Source organism: Triticum aestivum, chromosome 6B (genome assembly GCF_018294505.1).
Source record: "Triticum aestivum cultivar Chinese Spring chromosome 6B, IWGSC CS RefSeq v2.1, whole genome shotgun sequence".
Lineage (NCBI taxonomy): Eukaryota > Viridiplantae > Streptophyta > Magnoliopsida > Poales > Poaceae > Triticum > Triticum aestivum.
Window position 1 is genome coordinate 59,931,166 of NC_057810.1, and position 12,117 is coordinate 59,943,282.

The 12,117-nt window shown below is 45.8% G+C and overlaps 1 protein-coding gene across 1 annotated transcript; it reads left to right on the forward strand.

Moving 5' to 3' along the window:
• Positions 1–3,490: 3,490 nt before the first annotated feature.
• Positions 3,491–4,073, forward strand: LOC123133472 (histone H4). Its single transcript, XM_044552954.1, has one exon. The coding sequence runs from the start codon at positions 3,552–3,554 to the stop codon at positions 3,861–3,863; it is 312 nt and encodes a 103-aa protein (XP_044408889.1). The 5' UTR covers positions 3,491–3,551; the 3' UTR covers positions 3,864–4,073.
• Positions 4,074–12,117: the final 8,044 nt, after the last annotated feature.

Genomic DNA, 12,117 nt, shown 5'->3' on the forward strand with positions numbered 1-12,117 from the left:
GCAGGAAAATGAATGCTCCCTATGATAGCTTGTGCTATTTCTCTAGATTCTCCCATAGTAATACTAGCAAGAAAGTCTTTATATTCAGATTTACGAAGTTCATTAGCACTTCCCCACTGCGTACAAGCAGTAGTAAAATCTTCTAAGTCCATGGTATATGATTTATCATAAATATCAAACATGACACTTTGAGAATTGCGCGAGGATGTAAATTTAAACCTTCTCACAAATGAATCAGTTAAGTATTGGTATTGAGGGCACTTATCTTGCATGAATTCCTCAAGGTCAGCATTACACACATATGCATCGAATTCATCCTTGATGCCCGCTTTGACCATAAACTCCTCAGACAGCCATTCACAAGGCCGCACACCAGCTTCCCTTGGTGGTTTTTCGTCCAGCTCATGTATCGCGAGACAGGGTCCTTTCTTCCTTGAAGAACCAACTTGGTACACTTTCCTGAACATATTTCTTCCTCTGAAAAATTTCTGAAATTTTTAGTGACTCAAAGTAAAAGTGAACCAAACTAAATAAAATTGATAGCAACTACTCCCACATGTGCCTAGAGCCTCTATCATGCATTAAAATTACTTGGGACCTCATAAATTTAACATGCAAGCTCAAGAACAAGGTCACCTAAGCAACAAGAATTTACAATGAATAAAGCACTAGTACAAAAACAAATTGGATCATTGGAGGAGTCACATACCAAAGAACAATCCCCCAAAGCAGTTTTGTGAATGGAGCTTTGAGCAAGGAGATCGAAAATAGCAGCAAAACGAGCTAGAACTTGTGCTTGAGCTGGTTAGTGATTTTTTGGAAGGAAGAAGTAGTGTGTGGGTGCAGGAATAAGTGGAGGGGAGCCATCATGGGCCCATGAGGCAGGGGCGCGCCCTGTAGGGGTGGGCGCGTCCTGGACCCTCGTGGCCAGGTGCTTGCTCCCCTGCTGTGTTTTCAGTGCCAGATATTCTCAAATATTTTAGAAAAAATCATATTAAATTGGCATGGCATTTGGAGAACTTTTATTTTCAGGATATTTTTTATTGCATAGATAATTCAGAAAGCAGACAAAATATACTATTTCTACTTTATTTATTCTAAGTAACAACAAGTAAAGAGAGGGTACAGAAGGTTGTGCCTTCTAACTTCATCCATCTCATGGTCATCAAAAGGAATCCACTAACAAGGTTGATCAAGTCTTGTTAACAAACTCATTCCGAATCGCATGCGAAGAAATTTTGAAGTGACACTAGGTTACCTCAACGGGGATATGAACATCCCCAATAATAAGAAAATATCATACTTTTTCTTTGCAGTAGGAAGAGGAAATTCAAAACCTCCAATAATTATTGATGGAATTTTCCCAATAAAATTTATACTGTGAACTTGAGGTTGTTTCTTCGGAAAGTGTATCGTATGCTCATTACCATTAACATGAAAGGTGACATTGCCTTTGTTGCAATCAATAAGAGCAACTATTCCCTGAGTCCCCTTTTGGGGCCTTGCCTTCTTTTTATATATCCATTTCTTTAGTTGACACATCCTTCTGTCATCCGAGCTTGTCACATTTGGATATTTTTTGCAATTGATGATATGGGTACAATTTATGTAGAAAACTAAGACACTCAACATAGTGTTTGTGGCGTAAGAGGTTGGGATTTCCACATAATATTCTAGCATGTTCATCTAACAAACCCTCCTTTCATTCCTTTATAGCGCCGTGTGGTTCATTCTCCTTTGGTGATGGAACTCATGGTCCTATATGTGCATTTGGCAACCACTGGAAGAACATGCGACGACTGGGCTCTCAAGTTCAGTTATCATAATTAACTTCGATGTTTTTGGGTTTTGTTTCTAGCTGGTGTAAAATTGGCAATGACCTATGTTGGAGATCTCACGTTTGCCATGTAGATTTTAGACTTTGATAACTACATCTTGTGGTGTCTTCTCACATAAGATACGTCCGTGTTGTTTGGTTCAAAAATGGAACTGGGTATGTAATGCAGTGGATAGAACTTTTTTTTTCCAGAGAGAAATATATCTATATTTCTATTGTTCAATGTTTTTGATATAGCTATTTCTTATTTGATAGATTTGAAGTCGTTCCACCTCAGAAGAAAGCATGAGGACATTGTTTATTGTGGATGCTCCTCCCTCCCTCAATACATGGCGCACACACTTTCCAAAAATGGAGTTTAACTAATTAAACATGGGTTATATTTCACAAAGAATATATCACATGATTCGTATTTGCACGAAGTTTCCCATGGTATAATTTTCACAACATTTGACACACATAATACAAAACAAATTAGTGAGGAAGTTAAATCACGCAAAACGAGGGTGGCATGTAAAAGGGAATAGACATTTCTATATGACAATAGATTCATGAAGTGTACTATGCATGACAAGAAGTAGCAACTAACTTATTGCAGTAAAGGGAGTTGCTAAAAACTGATGCTACTTAAGCTTTGTATTCCATGTCTAAATTGTTTCCCTCTCAACATGCATAAAACCATAAGATTAGTTCGAGAATGATAGTGATTGACATGTTTGGCACTTGTTTTGTTGCGAGTCCTTATTGGTGTACATGACCATTCATGCTTCTGTATAGTGAACCTATTCACGGTCAATATAGAAAATCAATCCCAACTATTTTTTTTGTAGAAATCAATCAAAGCACCAACACCAATGCAAAAAATAACTGGATAAATAATTCGAGTGATGGATGGTTTCTGATTTTGGGGCAGGGGAATGTCCCTCTTTACTTCCTCGATACTTCAAACTATTATACTAGTATCTATAATCGAACAGTAAATGTTGGGAATTGAAAAAGATTAAAATGGTGGCTGCATAAAACAGAAAAGAGGACTGGGGCTTAGGTTCCTAAAAGAATATGTCGCATACTAGAGATGTTGAACCATTGAAATGCGTTAATGCTAAAAATCCCCTTTAGAGATAAATTTCTTTATTCTCTAAGCTAGCTAAACGCCTGAAACATAATAAGCTAAGCCTCCGTCGATTTAGCCAAAGAAGGCCTGGAGAAAATAACGTCGGATTTTTAAGCATGGCAAACCGAACATTTTTTAGACAGTTAGTTGGCGTAACGATGGCACTTTTAGTTTACGAGCACGAAAATTTTCTGAATAAAATGAACTAAAGCGGATGTATAATGCTTGCCATCCCCCGCAAACATAAATTGCCATAAAAAATGTTTTGATTTACCAAACACGAGGTTTTACTAGTAGGAAATATGGAGTACTACACGTGAAAGCTGCTATCTGCTATAGGCCCAAAACAGTAGCGACACACCAGTGGCGGGGCAATTCGTGAGAAAACACAACTCCTCCCGCCCACGCCCCCGCTCCACTCCACGTCACCGATCCGCGCCATCCTGTCACATCTGACGGCCCACACCCCGCATCACGCGGATCGCTCTCATCTCCTCCCCGGAGACCTCGCAGCTATAAATCCCAAGCACGCCACCACCGTCCACCACACCACCGCCGCCGCAACAGCCACCACCAGCAACACACAGCAGCCAAGCGAAGATGTCGGGTCGCGGCAAGGGAGGGAAGGGGCTGGGCAAGGGCGGTGCCAAGCGCCACCGAAAGGTGCTACGTGACAACATCCAGGGCATCACCAAGCCGGCGATACGCCGTCTGGCTCGGAGGGGCGGCGTGAAGCGCATCTCGGGGCTCATCTACGAGGAGACCCGCGGCGTGCTCAAGATCTTCCTCGAGAACGTCATCCGCGACGCCGTCACCTACACCGAGCACGCTCGCCGCAAGACCGTCACCGCCATGGACGTCGTCTACGCCCTCAAGCGACAGGGACGCACCCTCTACGGATTCGGCGGCTAGGCCCCGCGAATCGAGCCCACGCCAACAGATTAGTTGCTGTAGCTAGCTATGGTTGTGTAGTGTTCATGGTCTTTGATGTGGTGGCCGCATCTCGCTGCTTTGATGTGATTTTTGTCAGATGTTACTAATTTCAGATTGGTCTCTCGCTCTGTAATTTGTCGCCTCCTCAAATCAGTCGTGTTGGCTTCAGTGATTCTAGCCATCCCTGCATTTTTGTACTTTGTTTCTCCAAATCCGCGGCTGTTTACTTCTGCTCTGCCAATTGAACTAAGTTTCAGATAAGAGACGCGCTGCCAATTTCAGACGTGAGTGTCTGACCTGAACATGTGAACAAATAGATGTTGACCATCTGATGCTGAATAACCTGACTTTTGACCGAATCGAACCAAGATTTTTGACTAAATAACCTGCTTTCTGAATCATGGTGAGAAGCAGCCGATTTCTTTTGCTGAAGATAGATATGAGCTGAGTGCAGATTAAATTCGTCTGCAGTCAGTTGCTCTGTCAATGTGCAGTAGTCACAATTCCCCACTGTTGTCTCGCTCGGTAATTCCCTGCCTCCAAATCTAATGGTGCTCGCTTCAGTGTGCCCTGGATTCGAACCAAATCAAATACTCCCCATGGGCTACTAATTGGGACTCTTGACACCAAAAACTTGCTGACCTGAACGTTTGAATTGTGATGACGGCGAGCTGCTGACTTTTTATTTCAGGCTTTTTGAAAATAGGGAGTATTGACCATCTGATGCGTCTTTCTGGTTTGTGATAACATGCAGCAGATTCCTTCGGCTGAACATGGATTCTCGACTGCCTAACCCAACTATTTGAAATTTGAGTCATGATAAGAAGCAATTGATTCATTCTCTTTTTCTTTATGCGGTACGAAGCAACTGATTTCTTTATGACAACATACATATGAGCCAAATTCGGATGGAAAGAAGACATGAAATGGCTCATACATATGTTTGAGTTTGCTTTACAGCCACCCATTTAGTCATGTATCCAAAGATTCTTATAATTGCCTTAGAGCAACTCCAATGCGCCGACCCAAACGGACGGCGGATTTGTCCGCTTTTTGTCCGTTTGGGTCAGCCGTCCGCTCAGCATCCGCCCTCTTTAAGATTTGGGCTGGCAGTGTGCCCAACGGCGGCGACCCATTTCATGTCGGCATGCAAATTTCGAAAAAAAGCCCGCGGCCATAGATCATGCCAGCGGCAAGGTCGGTGCCCGAAATCCATGCCGGCACCATGTCAGCGCCGGCATACAATGCCAGCTAAAAGAAACAACATGCAGTTCAGCTGGCGGACTTGCCAGCGGCCGGCACACATGCCAGTACACAAAAAAGGACCAGGGGAGTTTGACCACGCCATCGCGGCCGTGGTCATGCCAGCACACTTGCCGGCATATAAAAAGGGATGGCGCTCGCCACCGTAGATCACTCGTCGTCAAACTTGAGCATGTCAGCCTGCATCTTCTCGAACCACGACCTCTTCCTTGGCGACACGGTGTTGAGATCCACCTTCATGATCTTCACCCCCGTCATCATGCTCGCGAGAGCCACTTCTTTCGCCTTGGTCTTGGCGTTGGCGGTCTCGATCTCTAGCATCTTGGCTTGCTTCTCCACCTCCATCTCAAGCATCTTGGCTTGCTTCTCCGCCTTCATGTCAAGCCTCCTTCTTTGGATCTCCATGAAGGCGTTCATTTGCTATTCCTTGTATCGCCGACACTCCTCCTCCCTCGAGTCCTTCTTGGTCATCATGCCCTCCACGCTTGCGATCAAGGCATTCGACGCCGCATCCCACTTGTCCCCCTTCTTGGAGTTGGTCTTCCTTCGCGGTCGTGGCTTCTCGCCGTCTTCCTCCTCCACGACCTTCTTCCCTCCACGCGACTTGAGGGCGACATATTGCGCCTTGAACTTCTCCTCGTCTTTGATGACCCTCCAACAATAGAACAGGTTGAAGCACTTGCCATCATGTTGGACCTTGAATGCCTCCAAAGCTTGGAATGCCTCCAAAGCTTGGAATGCCTACAAACGATTTGCATGCAAGCATATTGGCAAATGGATATGGAAATGGACATGCAAGCATAGAAGAAATGACACAAAAGAGGTCCGCTTGCTAGCATACCATGACTTGCATGCCGATGCCGCTCACGGGGCGTGCTTTAATGCTCTCAAGAGTGGCACAAAACTTATTGCACTCTTGTTTGATCACCTTCCAACACTTCAAAATGGACACCCACCCGCATGTGCTTTGGAATTGGTACGATGGAAACTTCTTGCGCTCATGGAACTCACGGTGGACATGAGTGCAAAAGGTTGATGCCTTTTGTTCGGCGCCAGTCTTGGGGTCTTACCCAATGTCCCTCCAACACTCACAAAGGAGCTTGTCCTTGACCGCCATGTATGCCTTGGTCCTTCTGCTCTTGCGCTTCGGCTTCACCCCGGTGGCTTGGTTGGCGAGCTCGTCCTCGAACAAAGGCTCCACTTCGATGTCCAACTCATCCTCTTCCTCTTGCCCGTAGTCCTCCGAAAACTCATGGTTGAGCGGGAGGCCTAAAGGGAATATGCCCTAAAGGCAATAATAAAGTTGTTATTTTATATTTCCTTATTTCATGATATGTTTATTATTCATGCTAGAATTGTATTAACCGGAAACTTGATACATGTGTGGATACATAGACAAAACACTGTGTCCCTAGTAAGCCTCTACTAGACTAGCTCGTTAATCAAAGATTGTTAAGTTTCCTAATCATAGACATGTGTTGTCATTTGATGAACGGGATCACACCATTAGAGAATGATGTGATGGACAAGACCCATCCGTTAGCTTAGCATAATGATCATTCAGTTTTATTGCTATTGCTTTCTTCATGTCAAATACATATTCCTCCGACTATGAGATTATGCAACTCCCAGATACCGGAGGAATGCCTTGTGTGCTATTATACGTCACAACGTAACTGGGTGATTATAAATATGCTCTACAGGTATCTCTGAAGGTGTTTGTTGGGTTGGCATAGATCGAGATTAGGATTTGTCACTCCGAGTATCGGAGAGGTATCTCTGGGCCCTCTCGGTAATGCACATCATAAGAAGCCTTGCAAGCAAAGTGACTAATGAGTTAGTTACAGGATGATGCATTATGGAACGAGTAAAGAGACTTGCCGGTAATGAGACTGGACTAGGTATGAAGATACCAACGATCGAATCTCGGGCAAGTAACATACCGATGATAAACGGAATAACGTATGTTGTCATAACGGTTTGACCAATAAATATCTTCGTAGAATATGTGGTAGCCAACATGAGCATCCTGGTTCTGCTATTGGTTATGGACCGGAGAGGCATCTCGGTCATGTCTACATAGTTCTTGAACTCGTAGGGTCCGCACGCTTAATGTTCGATGACGATATTGTATTATATGAGTTATGTGATTTGGCAATCGAATGTTGTTCAGAGTCCCGGATGAGATCACAGATATGACTAGGAGTCTCGAAATGGTCGAGAGGTAAAGATTGATATATAGGACGAAGGCATTCGGACACCGGAAGTGTTCCGGAGGGTACCGGGTACATATCGGGTCACCGAAAGGGGTTCCGGACACCCCCGACAAAAGATATGGCTTAATGGGCCAAGGAGGTGACAAACCAGCCCACAAGGGGCTGGTGCACCCCTCCACCAGGCCGGTTAGCCCTAGGGAAAGGAAAGGGGGAGGGTAAGTGTAAGGGCATGTTTATTCCTAAGGTGTTTTTGTGATTGATGACAATGCTTTTGCGGACTAATCGTGTGCCTTGATTATTTCAGTTGCTTCGTCGTTAGGCACACGACGGTTTGTTACCCTTGAAGACTATTGAAGACGGTGGTGTTCTACGTCTCTTTTGGTGGAGTTGAGTCGTAGGATAGCCGTACTATTAAGAGGGGGTCCGTGTTGGAAAGGTTCGGGTGGAATCACCACGTACACGTTTTCTCCCTTTGCACCGCCTTTCCCTTTGCGCTTTGGAGCATCCTCCGTTATCTTCATACTTATGAAAAAACAAGGATTCCTAGTGTTGCTATTCTGAGGCATGCGGTAGTACTACTCCTAGGAGCGGTAGTACCGCAGGCCCCTGCGGTAGTTTCGCACGCCCTCACGGTAGTACCGTAGGCGCACACGGTAGTACCGCTCCTATGGAGGTGTAGTACCATGGCCTCATGCTAGGCTCAGCCTCTCTTGCGGCTGTAGGGGCAGAAGTAATGTTTTACATCCGCGCCCTACGCGGTAGTACTGCCCCAGGTGCGCGGTAGTACCGTGAGCCCTGGTCCGGGTCAGTAGCACGAGCGGAAGTAGGGGCGGATGTAATTTTTTACATCCGCTCCCCGCGCGGTAGTACCGCAAGCCAGGCGCGGTAGTACCGTGTCGGATTTTTGCACTGTTTGATTTTCAGCGGAAGTAGACACGGATGTATTTTTATTCATCCGTGCCCTTCCCAGCCTAGTCCATCCCGGCCTTGCGGTAGTACCGCAAGGGGGAGCGGTAGTACCGCATCAGTGGCAGTACCACTCTCAGCCTTGGCGGCTCTGGCCTGGACTAGCCCATGCCACTGCAGCGGTAGTACCGCGGACCACCACGGTAGTACCGTAAGCCCCTGCAGTAGTACCGCTTGTCTGGAGCGGTAGTACCGCAGGTCATGGGCTGAGTAAGTGGATAACAGTTGGATTTGTCTCTCCACTATATAAGGTGTCGTGGAAATATCACGTCAGATGTCCTCGTGTAAGGACTTAGTCGTGGAGCCATCACGACGGGTTAGCTTAAAGGGGTTAAACCGGACAAAGGACACGAGGGATTTTATACTAGTTCGGCCCCTTCGATGAAGGTAAAGGCCTACGTCTAGTTGTGATGGGATTATTGGGGTCTCGCTAACCAGGGAGCTAAACAAGCTATGCCTGGCTATCGAGTTGTGTTTCTTGTCCCTGAACCGCCGCCGGGTCGTCCCCTTATATACACGGGTTGATGCCCGGCCAGCTTACAGAGTCCCGAGGCCGACTCATACAAGTGTTCGGCTCGGTCTCTCCTTTCCTTATCTTTCAATACAAGCTATATGACTATGGCGGCTTACCACTATGGGCCCTAATCCGCCTTTGGGCTTCGGGCCTCTAAGCTTCATAGTAAAGCGCCATCTTCTGAGTCTTCGTGGGCTTCAGTATAGTTGAGGGTGAACCGGCCCCTCCTGGGCGGTTTACACTCAGTAGTTATATCCCCAACATTAGGCCCCAGATTGATTTGGACTGGTTCATGTCAATCTTCAACACTTCGAAAAATCATGTGAACATCTTCCTTCATTTCTCATAAACCGCCATGATGTCTTCCCTTTATAAATCTTGTTAAACCGTCGTGACGTCATCCTCTGGACACAACAACGGATCATCATGACGTCATCTGTGTAAACAACGAATAAAAAGATTCCCTTCATTTAATGTCATCCCGGAAATCGAGGCGATAGATGCGCCACTCGCCGCTTTGGTCTCCTCGATTCTCGCGCCTGTCACTTATCCCCTTGCCCTATTATAAATAAGCCCGACAGGTACTTTCATTTTCTCCCCTTTCTCATCTTCTTCCTCGCGACCCGAAGAACCCCAGCGCTGCCGCCACCGTCGATCTTCGAATTTGCACCGACCAAGGCCGATGCTTCAACCTGTTTGTTCCAGAAACCCTGCCGCGCTTCTCCGCCGCCGAGTGGCCCTGGTAAGTTCATGTCCGGTAACCCTAGATCTTCATTAGGGTTTTCGAGTTCATCCATGTCGCCGTTCCTCAGTTCTTCCGCAACCTTCTTTTTAGTCCCTTTACTGAGGATATATATATATATATGCATCTGCTAGTTTTGATTTGCGGCTAGATTCATTTTGATAGTCCACCATCCCACGGCTTCTTGCTGCCCCTGACAGACTGCGTCTAGATCTTCACTGTTCCTCTTAGCGCCATTGTAGGGTTCAGTAAAATTTTCTTTAGTTATCCACGGTAGATCCAAAATTGTATTGTGATATTGTGAAACCTGTTTTTGTAACACTTAGTAAATTTTGAACCTTGGTCCTTCTGCCTATGGGCGGTTTAACCTGTGATAACCACCCGCCATATATCATTAGCCCTCTCTTAAACCGCCAACTGAACTTGAACGTCAATTTGCCGGTTTAACACTGAATAGTATGCTTAAACCGTTAAATAGTAAACCGGCCTTTATTTGTCCTTTCACAGTTTTCCTTCCGGGATGGCCAAACAATTCTCTGCCTGCAATTGGATTCCGTCCAAGATCACTGAGACACAAATTAATGGATATGTCACCACTGGCACTTTAGCCTCAAAAAGGGTCCTTAATTGGCGTGTTCCGGGCTCTGAATGCCCACCTGAACCTCAAGATGGAGAAGTGATTGTATTTATGCAACACTTAGACCGGGGATTCAGCCCACCTGGATCGAAATTTTTCCGGGATGTCCTCGCAAGCTTCCAACTCCATCCACAAGATATTGGACCGAACTCCGTGTCCAATATATGCAACTTTCAAGTATTCCGCGAAGTCTACCTTCAAGAAGAACCATTTGTGGAGTTGTTCCGGGATTTTTTTTCATTTGAACCGCTGTACGGAGTTCTCTGATGGGCCCAACACAGAACTTGGTGGTGTTTCAATTCAGAAAAGGAAAGAAGCAGATTTCCCTCATGCAAAGCATCATAGTCATCCTAAAGATTGGAACTAAACTTGGTTTTATTGCCGGAATACAACCCCTGATGGAGAAAATTCTTTGCGGGGTTACCGCCCTCAACTGCTTAGCAATGGTCACCCATTACCTTCACGCTTATCCGTCGCAGAACAAAAAACTTTTGCTCCTCAAATCGCCAAGCTCCGGGCTCTCATGGCCAACGGCTTAACTGGCATTGATCTTGTCCGCTGCTGGGTTTCCTGGGGCATTCTGGCTTTAAGCCGCCGTCCCGGATTGATGTATGAATATACTGGCAACGTCAAAGATCCTCAACGATATCATGAAGTGGTAATGACAGACCTTGAAGTTACTGAGTCTGTGAAGAAGATGCTTGACAAAACAATCTCTGCCTGCAGCCAAACCGGGTTGCCACCATTTTGCGCCCCCAACAAACCGCCAGCGGTAAATTTGACTTAATGCTCATAGTTTCTCCTGTGCCTTAATAATGTGCTAATACTCTTTTCCTTTAATTTTTACAGGCCGACAACCCTTTCTGGAAATGGACTAAACCGGCGAGGGCTCGTGCAAAGACCAAAGCCACCAAGAAAGCAGGCAAGAAGAAAACCGCCGAGTCTTCTGACCCGCCAAAGGAGGTTGACGAATCAGATCCAGAGGTAGAACTTGATTCACTTGGTTCTCTTTTCATATACCTTATTGACAATGATTATTCTCAGGATGACACTGAGGCCAGCCATGCAGACCACATTGAGGTAATCACTCTTTCTTCTGATTCTGATCTTGTGCCGGTTCAAAGAGTGCGCCGTACAGTTCGGAAAGTAAAACACTCTCACCCCTTGCTCATTTGGATCCAAAATTTTCTTTAGAGACACATCAAGCTAAAGAGTGTCACACAACCCGGCACAACGGCCAGCAAATCACCTCATTCGGTCTATCGGATACACCAACCCAGAAACATCGTCCAGAGGTGACTTGTTCTCTTGAAAAACTTTATCCCTTGAAGGGTTTCTTCTGATGCCCACTTGATCCATCTGATACGAATTACCAGGCATCTTTAAACTCATCTGGCGGTTCATCAATGACCCAGCTGCCTCCCCTCAAGACCGTCGCTGGGTATGTATTTTGTTTTTCAACTAGTTTCTTCACGCGTTGGTTTATCCTATTCTAACTTTTGGTGTTGTAGTGCCAAGGCCCGATTGAGTAAGAAGGCCAAGACCAGTGGTCCTACTGACTATGTTGATCCGGAGAAGACCACAGAAAATGATGGCGAAAACCCTGAGTTTGTCATAGACAATTCTGCTCCGCAAGACCTAGGAGCTGATGCCAACCTGCCAGAAGCTGAACCGGAAACACATGTTGATATATCAAATCCCCATGCCACTCCTCCAAGTCCAATTGTTGACCAACGGGATTCAACTGCTGATCCGCCAAGCCCTACCACCAGACCTCCAAGCCCTGCTGCCAAACCGCCAAGCCTAGTTAAGAACAATATCAATCCATCAAGCCTAGCCAAAGATGATGATGTTGTTGTTACTGGCACTGCGTATACTGCCCCAGGCAATCCAGT